Genomic DNA, 23,530 nt, shown 5'->3' on the forward strand with positions numbered 1-23,530 from the left:
GAGCAAGACACTTGGTACCAGCTTGGCTGCAGGAGTTGCTGTAGGGAGGTCTACAAAGTGCCATCCAACCGCCTTAGGGATTCCGCTCCAGATTTGTGTAGAGCTTACTTAGACTTTTCTTCTCCTGAAGATATTTCGGCAAGGACCAGAGTTTTCTTTCTCCCAGATGGGCTACCTTCCCAGGTTGGCGAGCCCCCTCTGGCCAAGCTATACTGCAAGGGATCGTTATGGGTGTGTCCAGAAGGGGTCGCTGTGCCAAACTCGGTGTGCCCGCTCACGGGGTGTGTTTCTCCTGCCCCTCCTGCAGGTGGCAGCGCGGAGGCCACGGCCGAACTTTCTCCATGAGGAGGGGTAGAAGATGCCGGCTTTGCCCGTGCTGCTGCTGCTGCTGATTCTCGGCTTCGCCCACAAGAGCCTAGAGGTGCTGTCATCTCTGCGCATGGGTAAGTGGGGTCACCCATGGGGTGGGGTGGGGGGGCTGATCTACAGAGCTGGCTGCTGCTGTGGGTGACTGGGTCCTCGGGATGAGGCAACAGGGCTAGATGGGTGGTGCAGGGGGGACCGGGTCGGGTTGGTGCTGGGATGTTGATAGATGTTTGGAAAGGATATATTTGTTAGGTATTACCCTTCCTCGCGTTTGTGAGTTCAGCAGAGCACCATCCCTTTGCAGCTTAAAGGGGAAGCTTAGATAAACCAGCTTTAGCCTTTTGGTTTAAGTAACTCATGACGCTTTAAGCAAGTCTGGGTTTTCCTTGTCTTTCCCCCTTAAAACAATAATCAGTCTTGTAAAAGGTAAAAGTGGGACCCAGGGACCCAGGTGGCGCTGTGGTTAAACCACTGAGCCTAGGGGGTTGTTGAATGGTGGTGCAGTGTGGGGTCTTGAGGGAGAGGGTCTGGAGTTTATCTCAATCCCTCAGTGAGAGTGAGAGTTGGGGGTGCAGCAGCCTGAGTGAGGGTAGGGCTTTTGTCCATGGGACACACATTTATATGTTGGTCATGGGTTGTATCCCGCAGAATACAAAGTATGTAAGCATCTGACCAGCACAAGGATTTCTGCTTCTGCAATAGGGTCGCAGGTGGCGCTGTGGGTTAAACCACAGAGCCTAGGGCTTGCCGATCAGAAGGTCGGCGGTTCGAATCCCTGTGACGGGGTGAGCTCCCGTTGCTTGGTCCCAGCTCCTGCCAACCTAGCAGTTCGAAAGCACGCCAAAATGCAAGTAGATAAATAGGAACCGCTACAGCGGGAAGGTAAACGGCGTTTCCATGTGCTGCTCTGGTTTGCCAGAAGCGGCTTTGTCATGCTGGCCACATGACCTGGAAGCTATACGCCGGCTCCCTCGGCCAATAATGCGAGATGAGCGTGCAACCCCAGAGTCGGTCATGACTGGACCTAATGGTCAGGGGTCCCTTTACCTTTACCTAAAAGGTAAAAGTAATATTTACTCGCTCTTAATTCTTTTTTGAAGAGTAACAGATACAGCAGCTTTGTCCAGGCAGGCTTAAAATGGTAACCCAGCTACAAAGACATACTGTATTTTTTCGTGTATAACACTCCCCTGTATATAAGATGCCCCCTCTTTTTGGGGACTCCAAATTGAGAAAATGGGAGGAGATTGCCCAGAGTTGTTGAGCATTTTTTTTTGGGGGGGGGGGAGATTGCCCAGACTTGTTGAGCTATTTTTTTGAGGGGGGGGTTGCCAAAGTTCGCTCACCCGCAGGACCAGCACAGCCAATCGCCCGCCCAACTGCCGCAGCAGCCAATCGCCAGCGGACCTTGCAGCACCCACGAAAACACCGCTGACAATCTCCTGCTCGCGGCAGCCACCAATTGCCTGTCCTATCTCTCCACTATCTGTGTATAAGACGACCCGCAATTTTTTGCATATATATTTTATTATAAAATAACCCAGTCTTATATGGAAAAATACGGTAACTTTAGTTTAAGATGGAGCCTGAGCATTGGAGCTCAGACTCAGTTGATGTTCTCACATTTCTGTCTTGGTGATGAAGGTGGAAGAGTAAGAGCGATAGAGAAAAGAGGATGAGCCCAGGCAGGTAGGAGAAGTTATATGGCTACTGACGCCCCCTTTCAGGGCACAGTGGGAATGTCTCTCACAGAGGTCTCTCCAGCAAACTTACAGGAAAACTCTGTGAGCTCCAGCTCCTATCATGTGCCTTTCTAGCAAAACGTCACTTGTTGGTTTGAGTGCACTTTAAATATCCGACAGCCATTTGACAGCTCCATTCTCCATCCTTGCGTCCAGGTGGCTGCAGGGGGAATAAATCAGAACAGGGAAAATGTGGGGAATGGAAAGACATTTCGTGGGGTCACGTGAAAGCAGCTATTGATCCGGTTTGATTGCCTTTCTGCTCCGCTTTCCATTCAAATGAACCCCAAAGTGGCTTACAAGCAATAAACAGAAGCAGCACCGGCAGAACATTATATAGTTACAGCACAACTCAGAAAATATAATTAGCAGATAATCAATAAAAACAATTACACAACAAAACTGTAACAAGTACGCTAAAGACCATTACATTCAGAACCGCTGCCACTGCTACCACCCCCAGCTCAATCGTCTTTTGCTCTACACAATCCATTAAATCACAGAATCATAGAATTGTAGAGGTGGAAGGGACCTCAAGGGCCATCCAGTCCAACCCCTTGCAATGCAGGAATCCCAAGCAGACCATGCATAACAGATGGCCAACAGACCTCTGCTTTAGAATCTCCAAGGAAGGAGAGTTGACCACCTTCCAAGGGAGTCTGTACGACTGCTGAACAGCTCTTACCATCAGAAAGTTCTTCCATATATTTACTTGGAATCTCCTTCTTTGTAACCTGAATCCATTGGTTCAGTTCCTACCCTCTGGAGCAAGAGAAAACAAGCTTGCTCCACCTTCTATGTGACATCCCTTCATAAAATACACACCTAGCATACAAGAGGACAAAACACTCACAACAGAACCACACTGTAACAAGCACCCTGTCTCCGACGCACCAAGGGTGCAATAGGATTGATCAATGAGGTGAGCACCTCCTGCAGATACCATCTCATCAGGAGGTCCCTTCCATATGATACAGGAATTGGGCCTTTAGTGTGGTGGCTCCTACCCTTTGGAACTCCCTCCCACTACACGTCAGACGGGTGCCACCTCTATTTTCTTTTGGGCATTTATTGAAGTTATTCCTTTTTCAACAATCCTTTTCAGTAGGGATCACCATCCTGATTTGCTCATGTATTGGATTCGAAATTGTTTTTACATACGAAAGCATTGTTTGATTCCTCTATCACAATAGTTTTTGCGTATGAAGTTGTGCAAAGTTCTTTTTCCCAGTTGCTGATGATTCTTTTGCAAAATTGCTTGGAGATCTTTAAAGGGAAGCGATTCATCAATGGTCCCCCCAACCCTCCAGAGCAGAATTGGGGAAGGATGTGAGGGAAGGCAGTGTGTGTGGTAAAGGTAAAGGTAAAGGGACCCCTGACCATTAGGTCCAGTCATGACCGACTCTGGGGTTGCGGTGCTCATCTCGCGCTATTGGTCGAGGGAGCTGGCATACAGCTTCCAGGTCATGTGGCCAGCATGACAAAGCTGCTTCTGGCGAACCAGAGCAACACACGGAAACACTGTTTACATTCCCGCTGTAGTGGTACCTATTTATCTACTTGCACTTTGATGTGCTTTCGAACTGCTATGTTGGCAGGAGCTGGAACCGAGCAACGGGAGCTCACCCCGTTGCAGGGATTCGAACCGCCGACCTTCTGATCGGCAAGCCCTAGGCTCTGTGGTTTAACCCACAGCGCCACCTGCGACCCTATTGCAGAAGCAGAAATCCTTGTGCTGGTCAGATGCTTACATACTTTGTATTCTGCGGGATACAACCCATGACCAACATATAAATGTGTGTCCCATGGACAAAAGCCCTACCCTCACTCAGGCTGCTGCACCCCCAACTGTCACTCTCACTGAGGGATTGAGATAAACTCCAGACCCTCTCCCTCAAGACCCCACACTGCACCACCATTCAACAACAACCCCCCAAAAAACATAAAACAACAGAGGGATTGATATATCTATGCCCAACAAATTGGCAGCAAGACCCACCCTATCACTGTTCCCCAGCAGTTCTGCTCCAGTGAGAGTTGAAAGGGTAAAGGCCCCTTAGGGCAGGATTAGAGGGGCCAGGATCCATCCATGATAGACAAACCTCAGCTAGGGTTGCCGATTGTGTGGCTGCTGCATGCTGTACATTCAAGTCTTCTGAAGCTGGAAGGAAATGGTTGGATTTTTCGTCCTCTGCCAGAAAAGTGGCAAGGGGGCGTGATCTGACAAAGGAGCAGTGGGCTTTCCTACCTAAAGCTTTCCTACCTAAAGCACCCAGGGGACAGTCCTGCCTGCCATCTTCCTCCTCCTCACTCTGTGTTGCCCGTGCAGAACTAATCAGGGAGGAAGGTGGGGGACAAACCCAAAATCTGTTGTCTGTGCCAGATGTTGGCTGTGGCTCCGGCGGCTGTGGTCCTCTCTGCTTTCCACCCTCCCAAGTCCAGCAGGCACCATCTGCCGCTGCCTGAAGGGACGCAAAGGGCCATGGCTCAGTACGCCTTTCAAGCAGAAGGCCCCAGGTTCAATCCTGGGCATCTCCTGCTACGGCTGGAAGAGACTCTTGCCTGAAACGATGCCAAGCCACTGCCGGCCAGTGTAGACAGTCCTGAGCTAGATGGACCGAATGGTCTGGATTGGCACCAGGCAGCTTCCGATGTTCCTCTGAGCAGCAGCCCATGACCCTCTGCTTTCCCGCTGCTTGTCAGTTACAGCCCCTGGTTCCCTGGCATCAGCTGCCTTCTCCAACTCAAGCACATCTGGTGGGGCTGGTTTCTGTGTAGCAGCAGCCACTTCTACTGGCTTCAGGCACTCCTGAAGAGCATCATGTGCAGATGTTAGGAGGCAACAGTGCTTAAGTCTGCACCATCAAAGAGCCATGTGCTGCTTGCTTTTTGTTGTTGCTGCTGCTGCTGCTGCATGATAACCAGGTGGCTGTTATTTTCTGGTCAGCTGGCAACTCTACTATGGTGGAGGCAGGGCTGAGATGCCATGGGAAGGTTGGCACAGGATGCAGGTGGCATGGTCTGAAAGCTAAGCTGGTCTGGGTCTGGTCAGCGCATGAGTGGGTCAGCTGCCTCAAACTCCACAGAGGGAATAGAATCGCAGGATCGCAGAGCCACAAGGGACCCTGGGGGTCATCTAGCCCAACCCCCTGCAATGCAAGGAACCTCAGCTAAAAGCATCTATAACAAATGAAACAAATGGACAAATGAAGAATGGGCAGGACATGCGAGGACTCCGTGGCAGCTTTCCACCAAACCAATTTAATGGCGCCTCCAAATCTGCCACTGAAATGGTATCACTGGCAGTGTGCATGCTGGCAAACCCTCAGAGGGCCACATGCTCAGTGGGTAGAGTGTGAGACTCTTAGTCTCAGGGCAATAGGTCTGAGCCTCACATCGGGCAAAAGATTCCTTCTTTGCAGGGGGTTGGACTAGATGACCCTTGCGGTCCCTTCCAACTCCGCAATTCTACGATTCTATGATATAATTCTATGTCAGTGCCAGGTGGGGCCAGCAGTTAAAATAGGCAGAGCAAGGCATTAAATTGTAACCGTACAGTAAGTGAGCTTCTACATACACCAGCATGCATATTTCTATCCATCCAGACAAGCGAGATACACGATTAGAATTTAATGACGCATTCCAGCCAGGCAATAATAAAAAATAAAAATTCTGGGTGTGAAATAGGGCCAGTGTGTAGCCTGAACCTATTTTTGAGGGCCGAACAGAGAGTCCCATTTGGTCCCTATGACCCCCCTAACCCTGTGTTGCAGGAAACACATATCATGTCCATGCACTACTGTACAGTGGCTGAATTCAAAAATAGGGCAGGGCTTCTGCACCTTTAATAGTAGTGCAAACATCGAAAATTTCAGCAGGGCTAGCAGGCATGATACAACTAAAGGTACAGGAGCCCTGTGCCCTTTTGCATCTGGCTACCCTAAGTGCCTTAAAGGAGGCACTGTAGTAGCTACAGGTGCATCAGATGCTCTCAAAAAAGGTGTGAAGGTGCTTGCCCTTCCTTCTTCCCTTCCTTTGTAGTTGGAAGTGCACTGCCTGCACGCCCAGAGCTTCCACTTAGTTGTCACGGTTAATGGTCATTGGCAGAGCTCTCCCCCTTCATTACAGGAGTCCTGGCAAAACGTGTCATCTGCTGTCATTGCTCTCTGTGGAGCTAGTGATGTTAATTCTGGGGGAAAGGAATGTTCTGGGATAAGGAGTAGTTTCCTGGCACTCTGTGCTCCTTAGGAAGGCTTGAGTAGTTTAAAACAACTTTGCGGTTCTACCGTAGTTGGTGGGCTTTAGGCAACCATTACGCCAGAGATGTTGTTGGACTCCAAGGCCCATCAGCCCCTGCCGGTTTGGCCCATGACTAGGGCTGATGGGAGTTGGAGTTCAGCAACATCTGGAAGTCCACAAGAGTTCCATTCCTGGTCAAAGCCCAGTGGTTCTCAAACTTTTTCCTCTGTGCCACACTTTCAGAAGAAAAATTCGCTTGCGCCACACCAATTTTTTTTTATTGATAATAAATGGAGGACCAAAGATTGCATGGTGAGATTCAGGGAGGGCAGCTTTAAAAATCAGGTTTGAGCCAGGCATGCCTTTGACATTGTAGGGGCTGGTCCTTTGGGGCCACTGGAAAACTGCCCCACCAATCTCCTTCTGCACTCAGCAAGCCATTGCCTGCCATCTCACTTACAACATGCCCAGTTGCCTGTTCTTCCACTGTAGTTTCAGATTTGCCCTTGTAGAATTGAGCAGGGAGGGAAAATGGGGACAAACCCAGAATCAGATGACTCTGCCTGTCATTAGCTCTGGCTGGAATGTTACTTAGGGTTTTTTTTTGCTGTTGTTATTGACATTATTATCATTATTATTTGTATCCTTATTTTAGAACTTCTTATGATTTACGTGAAAATCGTTCAGTTTCATTGTGTACTTGTTTATTTTTTGTTTATGACTACTTTTGGTAGGCTTGTAATTATGCAATTTTTTAAAATTTAAATTTTTTAAATTTTTTTAAAAAAGCTGTCTTGAGCATGGCTTTAACTCTGGAAAGGCAGCCTACAAATAGCATTATTGACTGGTTGGGTGTTTGGTTGGTTGGGTGCACCTCCCCTTGGCCTCCCTGTTTTCAACCCTACCAGACCCAATGGGCACCAACCACCACTGTTCCTCACTTTATTGAGGATGAGATGAGAGATGGAAGCATTGGCAACAATGATGATGGCTGAAATCTTACCATCCCTCGAATCTCCCTGAACAGTAGTATCGGATCCTTGGTGCCATCCGGCATCCAGGCCAATAACGTCTCCTTGGAGTTGAGAAACTGACACCCTAAGCTCCTCCAATCCCATCAGGCCTGATGGGTGTGAAAGAGTGCCATTGGCCACCTACTTTTTACCCTCCTGGTCCCAATGGGCAGAAGCCCCCCCCCCCCGTTTAGGGACCCTTGGGTGCTCATGAGTGATGTTTGCAGAGGAGAGATTTTCCACCGTGAGCGGGCCGGGCCGCAATGACCGACTTCTTGCTTTTCTCCCCCCCCCCCCCGCCTTGCTGTCCCCCATGACCAGCTGCCATTTTGGACGACCAGACAGTGTGCGGCCGGGGGGAGCGACTGGCCTTAGCCTTAGCACGCGAGCACATCAACAGCATCATTGAGGTGCCTGCCAAAGCCCGAGTTGAGGTGGAGATCTTCGAACTGCAGCGGGACAGCCAGTACGAGACCACCGACACCAGTAGGTTGTGTGTGTGTGTGTGTGTGCCCGTGTGCATCACTGGAATCTTAGGCTCATGGGGGGCAGGGGAGGGGCTTACCTCACAAAGAATATTGTAGAGTTGGGAGAGGGTTCCAAAAATGGCAACTGAGATGATCAACAGGATGGAGAGACTCTCCCATAAGGAAAGTTTACAGCGTTTGGGACTTTTTAGGCAAGTAAGGCAAGTAAGATACAGTGGTACCTCGACTTACGAACGACTCAACATCCGAAAAAAAACCGTGGCGGTTTTAGATAGGGATTTTTCGACTTGCAAATTTTTAGATAGGGATGCTACGAAATTTTCCATTTCCAATGCATTCCTATGGAAAATCGTGTTTCCAATGGCGTTTTTTGACTTATGAATTTTTCGACTTACGGAGGTGCCTTCGGAATGGATTAAATTCGTAAGTCGAGGCACCACTGTAGAAGTTTGTCCAGTTATGTATGGCATGGGGTAAATCGATAGAGAAAAGTGTTTCTCCCTCCTTCATAACTCCCCCCTTCTGTGGTTTCCAGTATTCAGAAGCATTACTGCCTCCAATTGTGGATGAATAATAATAATATTATAATGATTTATTATTTATACGCTGCCCATCTGGCTGGGTTTCCCCAGCCACTCTAGGCGGCTCCCAACAGAATATTAAAAACCCGATAAAACATCAAACATTTAAAACTTCCTTAAACAGGGCTGCCTTCAGATGCCTTCTGAAAGTCAGATAGTTGTTTATTTCCTTGACATCTGATGGAAGGGCGTTCCACAGGGAGGGTGCCACTACCGAGAAGCCATCCAGGCCCGTCTTTCCTATTGGGGCTACTGGCGTGTTGTGCCAGGGCGCCGCCCCCTCAGGGGCGCCCCAGCGAGAGGGGGAGCTGCGCGGCTTTGCTGGCGGCCTCCCTTTTCCCTGCGCACCGGCCACCATGCTGCAGTGGACCTCCGGCAGCCGCAACGCAGCGCCCAGCCTGGGGGGGTGTCCTCGCCGCCGCCTCCCAACTTTCCGCAGCTCTTCCGAGGGCAGGTGCGTGGACTTCTGCGGAGCGTCTGTTCCCCTCCGCGAGTCTCTCTGGCCTCGCACGCGAGAAGTCCATTAGCCTCTCGCTCACGCTCTTCCCCCACCCTTGCCAGGTTGGCACGTGGCTCTGTGTGCGCGCGTGAGTGTGTGTGTGTAATCCTCTCGGAGTACTGTCCCCACCCGGCCGCAGCCCTGCCGACGCCGTCCTGGATGCTTCTCATTGCCAGCCCTGCCCAGCGTAGCCCCTCGCCTGCTTCCTGCCCCTTCTGCGCTCCCCGCTCTTCCAAAGAGGGACGAGCCCGTTGCTGGAATCAGACAAGCCGGGAGCGCAGCAGCAGCAGCAGTAGGAACTTTGGCTCCGGGAGGACTTGCTGTTCGCCCGTCTGTTTCTCGGAGGCCGGTGAGGAAGCTTCACGTTTTGAAGCATTAAAAAGCAGAGTCAAATCATAATATGACTTCTTCTTCTCCCCATAAACGTATCCCTCTTGCTCAGAAAGTGGCTAACTTTTTTTCTCCATCCTGACGCATATCCTAAAGTGGAGAGGCTATAGGTTTTTTTTTAAAAGGGTGGGGGCACTGCAGACGGCCCTGAAGCCATCAATAGCTTTCTGCTCCATGAACTTGTCTTTGAAAGCCATCTAAGTCAGTGACTGTCACTTCCTTCTCTGGGAGAAAGTTCTATAATTTAACTACGGTATGTGCTGTGTGAAGAAATACTCTCTTCAATCTGGCCCATTCATCTTCACTGGAGATCCAAGAGTTATGGCATTAGGAGAAAGGGAGAATAGCTTTTCCCAAGTCACATCCTCTACACCTCGGATCATTTTATAAACTTGCTCCATGTCATCTTTTCCTCCAAAGTAGAAAATCCCAGATGCTGCCCCATTTCACCATAGGGGAGGGTAGCTTTTGGTAAAAGATGAACTGCAGCCCAACGGAAACAGTGCTGTATGTAGGTTGTGAATACAGGGCAGTGGGGGGACAGGACGGGACGGACAGCACCTTCTTCCATTCCCTGACCAGGTGGTAAGAGCTGAAAACTTTGAAAGGTGATGCAGACGGTTTGTTCAGAGGTTTGGGGCAGCAGTTAGGTGGACAGAATTATAGCCAAGGCAACTTAATCATCCTCATGGCCAGCTGTGAGAGCCAGCGGGTGGGGATGTTTGTGTCCATGTTATAGGGTGATCAGGAGGATGTGAAAAGGCAATTTCCATGAGGTTAAGTGTGCAATGCCATGTGGCTTTGCTCAGGTGGTCTGGGTACAGGTGTGAGAACAAGTTGCAGAATACAATAATAATAAATCTGTATAACCTCTTTCTCCTGTTCCCTTTGCCCCCGCACCACAGTGTGTCAGATCCTGCCCAAAGGCGTAGTTTCTGTCCTGGGCCCAGCCTCCAGTCCGGCCTCTGCTTCCATTGTTAGCCACATCTGCGGGGAAAAAGAGGTAATGGCACCTCCACCATCTTCAACACTATTCTAATTTTCTGAGATTGTGAATTTCGGTTTTTTCCTCAGCTAATCATCACAATTACAACAAATAAAGGCTTGACATATCTCGCTTTGCATGTCATGAGTCTATCTCCTATACTGGTTTCACCTTTTAAGTTGAATTACTGAAATAAATGAACTTTTCGATGATATTCTAATTTTCCGAGTTTCACCTGTATAATGACATTATTATTACTGTTAAAATCATTACCTGCCCTTCACCAACGGATCCCAAGGCAGGTTACAGCAAATTAATTAATTCAAATTAATTCAACCGTTCTGAATTAATGGTTGCCTAGGAAAGCCTGTTTAAAACTTTAGGAGCTGCTGGGGTTTCTTATTACAGACCCCATCCTTCTCTTCATCTCTGTCCTAACTCCTACTTGAAGCTCCGGCTGCTTTTAAAAATTTTCTCAACCTCTTTCTGCAGTCAGTGACAGAAAGGGGAGGGAATCTGGTTCGGTAGCCCACCCAGTATATAATAGACTTCCCAAAAGGCTTTGATTGCTTTAAGCAGTCTATGGAACTGTAATTAATTTGCTGCATGTAACACTTGTCACAAGAGTTTTCTGTTCTGCAGAACCTGGTCTAAACGAAGACAGCCTGTGTGCCGACTTCTCGGCTGCAGAGGAGGACATGGGGATGCTTATGTTAGCACTGTAAACAAGCAGCTTCTTTCTCTGCTCTAGATCCCCCACGTGAAGGTGGGTCCCGAGGAGACCCCCAAGCTGCAGTACTTGCGCTTCGCCTCCGTCAGCCTCTACCCCAGCAACGAGGACGTCAGCCTGGCCGTATCCCGTATTCTCAAGTCCTTCAACTACCCCTCAGCTAGCCTCATCTGCGCCAAGGCTGAGTGTGAGAAAATGTGGCCGAGCTCTTTGGCGGGGAACGGAGAGGGAAGAGTGGGAGGGGGCAAATGCCGTGCTTGTGAGGCGGGGCCAGAGGGTAGCCAATCAGATTTCACAGAGGTGTGAGCCATAGGGATGGAAGCGGTTTTCAAACATCACACCTCTGGCTTTTTTTTTTGGAACTTTTAAAAATTAAGTGTTTTTAAATTAAAATACTTGTTTAGCGCCATGCCTAGTTTGGCCCCAGTGACGAGATGTGAAGAAAATGGAGCTCCTTCACTTCCTTAAAAGCTGAATGCTGGCAGACTTGGTCAGGGACCCCACTCCATAGTGTTGGCACCACCACAGAGAAGACCCTGCTTTGACTACCTGAAGCCCTAGCCTCATTCAAAATTAGTATGCAAAGCAGGGCTTCCTATACTATTGTTCTGGGCACAAGAATATATATATAAAAGCAGAGGTGTTCAAATGCCTTTATGTCCTGATCGGATGGTTCCTGGGCCAAGTCCTAAGCTCTGAAGCCAGGCAGGTTGGGTTGGGCTCTGGCTTGGGTGAAATGCTGGCGCAACCCCTTGTTCCTTTTGCATCCACCAGGCCTGCTGCGATTGGAGGAGCTCGTGCGTCAGTTTCTCATCTCCAAGGAGACGCTGTCCATCCGGATGCTCGATGACACCAACGACCCGACGCCGCTGCTCAAGGAGATCCGGGACGACAAAATCTCCACCATCATCATCGACGCCAATGCTTCCATCTCTTATCTCATCCTTAAGAAGGTGAGGAGAGGCAGTGGCAGGCAAGGGTTTTAGGGTGCCCTGTGAGAGGTGAACATTTGATGACCCTCCTCAGCCCTCATGCTCCCTTCCCAAAGGTGGGTAAGGAAGCGCCTCGTTTTGGAATAATAATAATAATAAATAATTTTATTATTTATACCCCATCCATCTGGCTGGGTTACCCCAGGGTGTGAGACACTGGCAGGGTCCTAGAGCCCTCCCACCTCCTTCCCAAAGCTGGGAAAGTGCTAACTAGGCTTTGGGAAGGAGGAAGGGGGACTCTAGGACCCTACTGGAGCCTCACACCTCCTTCCCAAAGCCCAGAGCCTTGTTTACAGGGCTTTGAGTTGGCGCTCCCTCTGCTCAGCACATGTGTGCCCTGCTTGCAGAGCCCTAAATCCGCCCTTTGGGAACGGGTGGGGCTCTGCTGTGGGCAGAGGTGGATGATGCCCCCTAGGACTGGCAAGGTGGAAAGCAGGGGGGCCAAGGGAAGGCGGAGCCAAGGACAGTAGTTTTTTCTGTTTCTTCTCCTCCTCCTCCTCCTCCTCCCTGTTGAGTTCTACAAGAGGCAAAACCAAGATGAAGGAGGATGGATATGGCAGCCAGTGTCACCCCTTGGCAAGAAGGCAAGCAGGTGGGGGGGGCTGGCTGAGGTCCATGGGGCAGGGCCCCTGCCTCCAGCGACTGTGGGGAAGCTTGTGCCATTTTCAGTCTTAACTTGGTCATGATGTGCAGAGCAGAGGCGCCATGTTCCAAAAAGCATTGAGGGGGCCTGGCACTATTCCATGGCTGGCCCCTGTTCAACCTCACAAATGGGGGGGGGGCTGCCCACCTTAAAAATACGATAGAGGGGGCCCAAAGAGCCTTGGTCCCCTGACATAGAGAGACCTTTAACTGTGTCTGGCCATTCTTCCTACGACTGCCATTTCCTTGGAATTTCAAAGGTGGAATTGACGCCTGGGGGGAATTTCTGAAGGGCGGCGCTTTGTCCTGGATCTTAGAGAAGTCAATCGGAAAATTGTGTTGTTTTGGCGTTTTTGTAAAATAAAATAAAGAAGCTCAGCAACTTTGGGGTCTTCCTAAGAAAACTTTTGGGGTGCCCTGGTTTTTACTATTTGAAATATGACAACCCTTATTCTGCCATGGGGGCTGGGGTGGGGGCTTTTGGTCCTTGTGCTGCCAGGCCTAGAAACTTGATTCTGTCCTGGGGAAGAAAGCGCCACACTGATTGCAGTTAGCGGTGTGGGCTCTCTGATTCGGGCAGCTGCCACGAAACCGGAAGGCAGCGGCAGATCTCCACTCAGCATCCCACGGATCGCCTTGGCTTCTGTTGCGTTTTTGCGAGCGTTGCCTCCGAGTAGCTCAAGGGCTTTTGCAGATACTTGAAAAGAATCCTCGAAACGCCCCTGTCCCGATCAGCGCTCCCCTTTTCCCCACCCCGCTTTGAAGAGCTGCTCGTGGGAAAACGGTTGCTGTGGGCAAAAGCCTGCCGCATACGGGAGCCCCTTGAGGTAAGACGAAGGCCCTGCAGCAGGATGGCTTTTTGCCTCAACGTGTGGACGGTGGCGGTGGAAACGATCAAGTTTTTTAAAAAATTCTTTTAAAGCGGTTTGCAAAAGCCCGTGAGGGTTTGTGAAAACGCTTGCAAAAAATAAAATAGAGGCCTGTGGTTTGTGAGGTGAACCGGGGGATGGGCCGGTGGGATGTTCAGCCATCTTAGTTAGGATTTAAGCAACTCCAGGTTTTGAAATAAGAATGCAAGGCAGCCACAGCCAAATTAAAACGGCAGAAGTGAAAACACAACTACTGCTGGGATCATATAAACTCCAGTTACATTGACAGGGAGTATAGTGTTTAACGTCAGGAAGGTTTAAACACAACAGAGCCCATTTCTTGTAGGGAAAAGGTGCAGCACGGCAAGCGCAGGGAATGTTTGGCTCTTCAGAGGTTGCTGGACTACAACTCCCACCATCCCTGGCCACCAGCCATGCTTGCTGGGGTTGATGGGAGTTGTAGTTCAGCATTGGAGAAAGGGAGTAGTTCTTTTAGTTGGAAGATTCAGGATTGATAAAAGGAAGCGCTTGTTCTATCAGAGCATAGTTAAACTACAGAATGTTCTCCCAGAGGAGTCAGGCCTGTCCGCCCACCTGGGTGTCTTTAAGTGGAATTTGCTGCCAAGGAGTGTGGTGGAGTCTCCTTCTTTGGAGGTCTTTAAGCAGAGGCTTGACAGCCATCTGTCAGGAATGCTTTGATGGTGTTTCCTGCTTGGCAGGGGGTTGGACTGGATGGCCCTTGTGGTCTCTTCCAACTCTATGATTCTATGATTCTATGAAAAGGGGGTCGAAGTGAGATTTTGCTATAAACGAGATTTTGCTACAAAACAAGATTCCGCTATATAGCATGACGAAACAAGATTTCACTACATAGCATGACAAATGTTTGTGATTTTATTAGGACCCATAAGAACTGCTTAGAGGTTTTGACCAAAAAAAGAAGCAGTACTGTATACAAATTAAAAAACAACAACAGATTTTTAAAAATATGATGCACATGCATTTTAAGAGGACATTTTCCTTTTAAAAACTAATGTATATTTTGAACTGATTTTATGTATACTTGAGTTTTTTGGATTTTTTTAGGCAACTTGTTTTTGACTCCTATTGAAAAATCTCAGTGTCTATTTTATGGTTTGTGTAAACCAGTTCACATTCTCTAATAATTACATTTAAAAAGGGGTGTGTGTTTTTTAGAAAAATTCATGGGAGATAAGGCTCTGAGTAGTTACTAGCCATGATGGTGAATATTGAGGGTTTGCTATTGGTGGGGTTTGCTCACAGACCTGAGAGTCCTTCCTAGAAACTGATTCTTCTTCTTCTTCTCCTTTTCCAGGCTTCAGAGCTGGGGATGACAACTGCGTTCTACAAGTACATCCTGACCACTATGGTTAGTACTGAGACCATGCTATGCAGGCAAAGGAGCCTCTTGTGCAGGCACCCCCAAACTGCGGACCTCCAGATGTTTTAGCCTACAACTCCCATGATCCCTGGCTAACAGGACCAGTGGTCAGGGAAGATGGGAATTGTAGTCCAAAACATCTGGAGGGCCGAAGTTTGAGGATGCCTGCTCTTGTGTGCCTCTGTGTGTTTGCACATGTTCAAATCCCACCCTGGTTTGTGCACTGGAGAGGAGCCGTAGCTCGACAGCAGTTAAACATGTGTTGTGACGCAGATCTCTCACCCTGGAAGAGCTCCTTCCTGCTAGTTTAGAAAACACAGAGCTGGACAGGACAGTGGAACGATAGCATAAACCAGTGTCACATCAGCTGAGAATCCTGCATTGCGTGGGGTTGGGCTAGATGAACCTTGGGGGTCCCTTCCAACACTAGAATTCTACGATTCTATATGTTCAGCCCGGGTGGTTTGTAGGGATGTCGGAGAGTTCTGCTGAAAAGGATAATGGGGTGGAAATGGTCAATATAATCAGTCCAAGGAATGCGGTAGAACTGTGCTTCCAATACCCATTCCACATATAGCTCATTCAGACTTCTGCTTGTCCTGCCTGTTCTCTCCCCCCGCCCAACGCCCCCCCCATTTTTTTCCACTGAATCGGAGCAACTGTGAATCAGGTTTTGTGCAGATAGACATTCGCTCGCGTTCAGTGCTAAAGAGCAGGTTTTCTGGGGCAAACTGCAAACCGCTCAGACCCAAGCTTTCCAGAAGGAAACTGGCCAATGGGATCAAAACTCATTGAGAGATCAAAGAAAACACTTCCGGTTGATTGCTATGCTGAGAGCAAGCGGGATTCAGCCCTCTGGGGAGAATCCAGCTCCGTGGGAGAAAAGGGGGGGGGGTATTGCGCGGGCGTCACGAACCCCCCAAAACCTCAGGAGGAAGATCCTGAGGGCAGGCACACAGTGGCGCCAAAAAAGCAGTCTCTCCACTGGTTCACATTTCCTGTGTCCTTCTCCCAATAAAAGTCGTCATCCATCAGGGAGACCAAAGCTGGTTCATTCCTATAAACAGGTCTAAACCCAGATAGAAATGGGTTAAGATCATTTGTTTCATCCAAGAGTGCTTGCGATCGTCGTGCCCCCAACCCTCTCAGCCACCTTTCCTGTTTCAGAAGAGGCCTTCAGGCACCCTCTTGTCCAGTCAGTACGTGCAGAGAGCCGCTCTCCCCTCCCCATAAAACCCAGACCTGTCTGATATAAAATAAAATACAGGAGAGAACTAGATGTGATGCTGCCAAAAACGTTATGTCGTGGTTTATTTTAATTATCGTTTTTTGGCTCAAAGTCTCCCCATGCAGCAACTATAAAATAAAATGCAAAGTAAATATACAATCACAGTGCAATGAATCAATCAAAGCGAAATTACAATGTACCTATAAATCACACTATCTACGCATTATGAATGCACCAATTAACCCTCCTGTAAGAAACAGAAAAAAAGATCTATCAAGTTACCTCTATCTCCCACCTAGAGTGTGTACATCCTCCTGTGCCCAGTTTCCTTTCTTCATTTCAGAAATTGAACATTTTCATTTCAGAAATTGAACATTGAAAATTGAACATTTTTTGTGGGGGTTGGGGAAGAGAAGGGGGGTAATTGGATCTGAGGGCAGCTTTTTTCCAGCTGCAAACCTGTGTTGGGGCTGCAGCTTGCATCTCATTCCTCCCTCAACTGACCCCTGCTTCAGAAAAGGGAGTCCTTGTCCCCTGCTGTAGCGAAACATTGGATCTGGTTCAGCAATTGTTTTAGCAGTGATGAAGGGTGACCCTGCCATAGAAATTCAGCTGGAGGGTATGTTGGTGTTTTTTTTTAAAAAAAATATGCTGCTTCTCACAGTGAAGGGATGCTCAGTGCTCAGCCTCAGTTTTTTGGGTTTTTGTCCCCGTTTCGTTGGAAGGTGAAAACACTGGAGATTTAGGGCAGTACAACCAGCAGCCCGATCCAGACAGAATCATTTTGCAAGCCAGTTTCTGTCAAGCCCTTTGCCAAATGTAAATCTGGGGCTGGGTACGCATCACACATGTAAACCACATGACTTCACCTCCGAAAGAATCTTGGGAAATGCCGTTTATTAAGGGTGCTGGAGGTGGTAGCTCTGTGGGGAAGGAACTGCAGTTCCCAAGATTCTTTGCGGGGAGTCCTGCACTCTCATCGAGTCCAGCTCTGTTGCCCCTCTTGTGTTGGAATGTAGGCTGCAAGCTTATCGGGGCAGGGACCTACCCCTTCGTGCTTTGTAGAGATGCAGCCACACTGCTGCGTTAAATGCATTATGACAATAAGAATCAGCATGAAACATAAAGTGCCATTTAACCTGAAAACAACAGAAAATAAACAGCTATGGCCAGGAGCGGTAAAAAAAAAAAAAAAAGACGATCATTCCTGCTATCTCTTGGAAAAGTCTCAGGAAAACAAAACCACGTGGCATGTTCGAAAGTAGGCATCACCCCTGCATTTCTGAGAGGTGGGTGAGGCCTTCAAAGATGGGGGCACAGATGTGCTTTGGGTTACTTATACTACAAGAAGAAAGAGGAGGGGAAGGTCAAGATTTTTCACCGAGGTAATGCCAATTATCTGCCTAGCCCACTTGAATTTTGCAAAATGTACAACTTCTGCATAAGTGCACCTCTTTGCTTAGATGGTATCATTCTGCTCTTCAAGGGGAGATGCAAACAGGTGTGTAGAGCACTGAGCCCCTCACTCCATGACTACTTAAAATCCTTGCCCAGTGGCTCTCTTCTCAGCTCCTGAGATTTTAGTAGTGATCGCCCTCATTCTTTCAAACCTATCTTTACAGCAGTGAGGACTAGAAACCTGCTTTTTAAAAAACAAACAAACAAACAGAAAATGAAAGCTGAGCTACTCAGGGGCGTAGGGACGGTGGTGGCGGGGCACCCCGGGCAGCGCGATCCCAGGTGTGCCATCGCGGGTGCCCGCCCTGCCCCTAAAACGCGCATCCCGCCCCTGCGTGTGGCGCGCCCCACCCCCCAAACCGTGTGGCACGCCCCCAAAACATGCAGCACACCCCACCCCCAAACCGTGCGTCCCTCCCCTGTCCCCAGAATGCGTGCCACGGCCCTGGGGGCAGTGCACCTGCTCTCCGCCCCCAGTGGCGGAGCATGAAGCTCTGCCCCTGGAGCTACCATACTCAGGGCACACAAATCTGATCCTGAACCTGGAAGGGCTTGGGCTATATGCAACCTTGGCTACATTTTATGAAATAAATAAAAGCTTAATAAAACAAATTCCCTTGTGTAGGGCCAACTCATAGACCTGATCAGGAATATGGAACAGTAATTTACCCCTCCTATGGATTGGATAAACCACCTATCTTTGCAGAGCAGGAATGCATGGAATTGCAAGTTAAGAGCTGGGAAGTTCTCCTGCTTTGAGGGCAAACCATAGAAATGCAATACTGTACTGTTCTTCGTATTGCTTTCTCAGGACTGACTCCTAACTTATGGGGAACTGAACCTAGCTCATTTAAGGCTGTGTCAACTTCTGCTTCCCTCCCGTAGTTTGACGGACAGCTATCCTTTTGCCAGCTGTTGTGGTGGTGTTTGTGATGATGGTTTAGCTGGAATTGCCCCACCTAGTGGTGGCTCAGAGCCCCTGCCGGGAAGAATGCTGATTAACTTGTTCACCCATTCCGGGCCTGACCAGGCCTGACCCTGCTTTTGCTGTATCAGACTTGACGGGATCCCAGCCGGAGGCATACGGCTCGCCAGATGTTCCCAACGTAACTCAGCCGTGCTCGGTGTGAGCAACTGGCTGAGTCTGCTGCTCTCCTGCAGACAGCGCTGCCATTACGGATCTTGGCTGTGATGAGCTCTGCTGAAGGAGCATCGCTGGAATGTTTGCTGAGAATCCAGAGCGATGGACCTTCACCAGCTCCCCTTGCCCTGAATCGACAGCAATCTGCTAGCAGATTTTAGGAAAAGAGCAGTTCTGCCCAAGCCAGGCATAATGCATTAATGGCCCCAAAGTCAGATCCCTCTCTCCCCGCACAGTAACTCCACCATTCCCCCCCCCAAAAGGTGTATTCCAGTTTCTCTCGAAGGGAAGGGGGAAATTGTAAGCAGTAGAGGCACTCCATACACTTTTCCTTTTTCTGCGCTGAATATTCGGCTGTGAATTTTTGGGGGTGGGTTTGTGTAAAAGGAACATGACATGTACTCTCCCCAAAACTCCACTGTACCTTTTTTGCAGGCTTATTATCACATTTGCAAACAGTACAGGGCACGGGAGAAATATACACATAGATATTTCACCTACTGATCCCAGAATTTCTTTAAAAATGAATTTCTATTAAGGTTCACAACAAAACATGGTTTTAGGTCATGCTGATGACCTTAACCGCTGAAGTTCCAAAGCTATTTTCATTCTGTGTTCGTCTTGTCACACTAGCAAGAAATATTAGCAGTGCATACTTATGACCATATTAAAAGTCTTTCTTTGCACTTCTGGAAATAGGACCAAAGCAGATGAAATATCCAATCTTGTTGGCAAAAACTGGTTAGAAAACACAGAGCTAAGAGGAAACAGTTAGGTGAAGAGTACAGGGTGAAAAGGGCAAGCTGAGAGGTTAGCTATATCCAGCTAAACAGGAGAGTGAACACGTCATGTTTCATTATTTTTTTCAATATTTCTGTAAGGTCAGAGGCAACATTGTCCAGCATTACTGGGCAGCAAGAATTTGCAAAGTTAATTTTAAACTAAGTGCAATGATGTGTTAAGCTGAGCAGACACTCCTGGGATAACTATCAATCTCTTTCCCTCTAATAGTCATTAAACTGATTCATTAAAAAACATCCGTAGCATTCGTAATATTTATATCAGAACATTAAAATATCCCAGGCGTATTTATCCATAGTCATAGACACACACTAGCGGTTAACAAGCCCGCCGACAGCTCACAAACACAAGAACAGTGACAAAAGAAAAAGAACATCAGAATTATTTTACCATATAGCAGCATAACTCAGAAGTTCTAAGCCCCATCGAATTATGTGGGGCTTCCTCCCAGCAGAGTGGCTATAGGATTGCAGTTGAAGATCAAGTTAGTGTTATTTGAATGAACAGCAGCATTCCAAAGGAAAAAAAGGAGAGAGAGAAAATGCCTCCATACAAATTAATCTTTCGAGCAAAGCAAACAACAAACGTGGTTGCACAAAATCAGGAAGCGTAGCGTTCCAGAACATTATGAATACCATCCATTGTCTTTACAAAGTTGTTACCATTATACATTTCATTTTCTGCGGCATCTATGTGATAAGCACGTTTCACTGCTGTGGCTGCATCCCAGATTTGAAAAGTAAATAAATAAATAAAACCAGAGAAGGAGAGAGAGAGAGTCTCTCCCCACCCTATAAATGTATTTTAGCAGCTGTAAGCAGATTAATGACCATTTCTACCTCATTATCTGCACATCAAGATCATTTCGAATCCTTTAACGGAATCCTCAAAGCGCCATCTGTGAATTCATACCCCGTGGCTTGTTCAAACTACAATAACACAGAGCGCATCAATAGATTTTAATTTTCTCACACATTTCCAGAACATATGCAAATAGGCACCATGCCGTTTTGCCTGCATTGGTAACATTGATTAGCGATCGACTGTAAACCAATTGAATTTTATTGGGTGTGTGCGTGAAGTAACATGGGTGTGTTTTTGTTTGTTTGAAAGTGTTTTATTGAGTCATAGGACCATAGAGTTTGAAGGGACCCCCAAGAGTCATCTAGTCCAACCCCCCCTTTATTGCAAGAATCTCAACTAGATCATATTTTTATTTCAACCATGTTCCACACACACCCCACTGATGGAGGAAGGGGTGTGTGGTGGGTGTGGCCCACCCCAGGTATCATCCGGGGGGGTTGACATCGCCATGAGCAGCGCCCCCCCCCCGATGCTTGCCGTGGGCGGCACACCCCCCTGGGACGTGCGCCACTTGCTGTGTGTGGCGCCCACCTGGGACGCTTGTCTCGCGCCCACGGGTGGCTAGCCCCGCCCCTGATGCACAGCATATGCGCCACTCCAGGTGTCAGAACAGCTAACTCTGCCTCTGCACACCCCTGAGCACTCTTGATGAAGGATGGTGGCTCTGAGCACGTGCTTCTCATGCAGAAGGTCCCAGGTTAAATCCTTTTGTCACTGGGTGAGGGTAGGAGAGGTCCCCACCTGCAATGCAAGAGTCACTGCCAGTGACTGTAGCCCACCTTTCCCCAATTGGCACTCTTCATGTCCATCCATCAGCCGCAAGCCAGGGTCACCAGTGCTCAGAGAGGAAGGAAACTGGAGTCCAAAACATAGTCCAAGCATTTAGCACCTCTGCTCAGAGATCTGCATGGCTAGTCCTGCAAGCAGTCAAGACCTGCAGGACTTGATCTCCTCCCGCAGGGCCTGTAAGACAGAGCTATTTCACCTGGCCTTCAATTTGAATTAGCCTGATCCCCTATTCCCTTTCCTTTTCTATGAAGAAACCCCTTCTGGGACCCCACATTTAAATTCTTCCCTGGTCTCCTTGCTGGCCCTATTAGGACCAACTTGGCCAGTTAGCCCTGGTGATCATTTGATGTCTACTGACTGGGTCCCCCCCCCAAAAAAATGACCCCTGAATTTTTGAATTTTATTGATATTGATGCTGCTGCATTTTATGTTGTATTTTATGCTGTTTTATGCTGTTTTTAAGTCACATTTTAATCAATGTTTTATATTTGCTGTTAGCTGCCCTGAGCCCGGTTTTTAAACCGGGAAGGGCGGGGTATACATAAAAATTTATTATTATTATTATTGTTATTATTATTATTAGTCAGTTTGCTGTCAGCATGACTTCAGGGCGTTACTATTCATATATAAAACCCTGAACAGCTCAAGACCAGTTTGCATGAGACATCGCTTAACACCCCCAAATATACCCACTTGACTGCTTCCATCTGTGGAACTTGCACCATTGCAAGGACCACATAGTATTCATTTTGCATTCTAAGAAATCAGTGTTTTAGTATACCACTGTGGAACTCCTTGCCACATGGCTTCAGGCAACTGCCTTCATTGTACTCCTTCCAACACCTACTAAAAACATGTTTTAATCTGGTTCTGGATTTATTGTTGATTTTAATCAACGGGGTAGCTCCGTCGCTAGAGCATGAGACTCCTGATCTCAGGGTTGTGGGTTCGAGCTCCACCTTGAGCAAAAAGATTCCTGTGTTGCAGGGGGTTGGACTAGATTACCCCCGGGGTCCCTTTCAACTCTACAATTCTATAAGGCTATGAATTATTTTATATTAAAGGTTTTTAATTATTTTTAAATGGCTTTTTTTCTTAATTGATAATTAAATTGTTTTATTCTTTTGTAAACCGCTTTGAGGGTTTTGCTTTTTTACAGTCAAGTGGGCAATGAAATGAAATGACCAAACAAACAAACAGACATGCAAGGATGCCAGGTTGGGGGAGACTGGTGCAGGCAGTTTTGAGATAGATCAGGCATGTCCAACAGGTAGATCATGATCTACTGATAGATCACCGGGTGTCTGTGGTAGATCACTGGTAGATGACCGGTTCCCCCCAAAGAAGCTCAACAACTTTGGCTTCCCTAAAAAAAGGGGGCTTTCCTCCTCCCTAAAAAAATCTCAACAACTTTGACCTGAATCCTCAAAAATGGGGTAGATCACTGCCAGTTTTTTTAACTCTGTGAGTAGATTGCAGTCTCTTGGGAGTTGGCCACCCCTGAGCTAGCTGAACCCAGTAGTGTGACTTGGTATCGGGCAAATACTCTGGTTCCCCTTTCCATTGCCAGATCTGCTCAGGTCAGGTGCATGTTTTCTTTTTGCCATTGTCTTAACTCCAAGGCTCAGGAGTCAGAGGCTGTAAGAGACTGTCCACTTAGTATGCATAAGATCTTGAGTATCTAGGGAACTTAATGGATAGTGTGTTGCATTTGAACCCATAAGACCTTGGTTCAGTCCCTGCTCTGCCATGGGACTCACTGGGTATTAGCCTTGGCTAACCTACTCTCTCTCAGCTTATCCTACCTCACAGGGTTGTTGTGAAGCTAAAATGACAGAAACCCATTTATACTGATGCAGGGCCGTCTTAAGTATATTTGGCACCCTGGCACCATGGTGCGACGGATCCCTCCGGCGCCCCCACCCCGCCCTGTTTCCCAGCACGGCGGGTGGGCGGAGCTGTGTGGCCGGACTGGGGGCGCAGCTCCGTGGCGGGCAGGCGGTCGCCCTGGCGCCCTGCGCCACCCAGCCTGGCCGTAAGGCCAGCCCTGTACTGATGTGAGCTTCTTTAAGGATGGGATATTGAATGGGTTGGGAATATGAAGAAGTATGATGCTGATATACAGAAATACAGTGGTACCTCGGTTTACAAACACAATTGGTTCCGGAAGTCTGTACTTAACCTGAAACGTACTTAACCTGAAGCGACCTTTCCCATTGAAAGTAATGGAAAGTGGATTAATCCGTTCCAGACAGGTCCGCGGAGTACTTAAACTGAAAATACTCAAACCGAGGCATACTTAAACCAAGGT

The 23,530-nt window shown here is 48.2% G+C and overlaps 1 protein-coding gene and 1 long non-coding RNA gene across 3 annotated transcripts in view; one reads left to right on the forward strand and one right to left on the reverse strand.

The window, feature by feature from the left end:
• The first annotated feature begins 358 nt into the window (after nt 1-358).
• Nucleotides 359-23,530, forward strand: part of GRIK5 (glutamate ionotropic receptor kainate type subunit 5) — a 53,735-nt gene continuing 30,563 nt past the window's right edge. Inside the window, exons 1-6 of the mRNA XM_035117543.3 lie at nt 359-443; nt 7,682-7,846; nt 10,224-10,321; nt 11,055-11,220; nt 11,808-11,986; nt 14,873-14,926. Of these exons, the coding sequence (XP_034973434.1) occupies nt 359-443; nt 7,682-7,846; nt 10,224-10,321; nt 11,055-11,220; nt 11,808-11,986; nt 14,873-14,926 (747 nt within the window). The remainder of the gene's footprint in view (nt 444-7,681; nt 7,847-10,223; nt 10,322-11,054; nt 11,221-11,807; nt 11,987-14,872; nt 14,927-23,530) is intronic.
• LOC148685461 (uncharacterized) lies at nt 14,408-20,284 on the reverse strand. 2 transcript variants are annotated; one of them, XR_015950694.1, is made up of 2 exons: nt 19,957-20,284; nt 14,408-15,423 (listed from the first exon to the last, which is right to left on the reverse strand). It is a non-coding gene; the product is annotated as an uncharacterized LOC148685461 (long non-coding RNA). The 2 variants fall into 2 exon arrangements; XR_015950692.1 differs by having other exon boundaries at nt 14,408-15,426.

This window comes from Zootoca vivipara, chromosome 6 (genome assembly GCF_965207765.1).
Source record: "Zootoca vivipara chromosome 6, rZooViv2.hap1.1, whole genome shotgun sequence".
NCBI classification, from domain to species: Eukaryota; Metazoa; Chordata; class Lepidosauria; order Squamata; family Lacertidae; genus Zootoca; species Zootoca vivipara.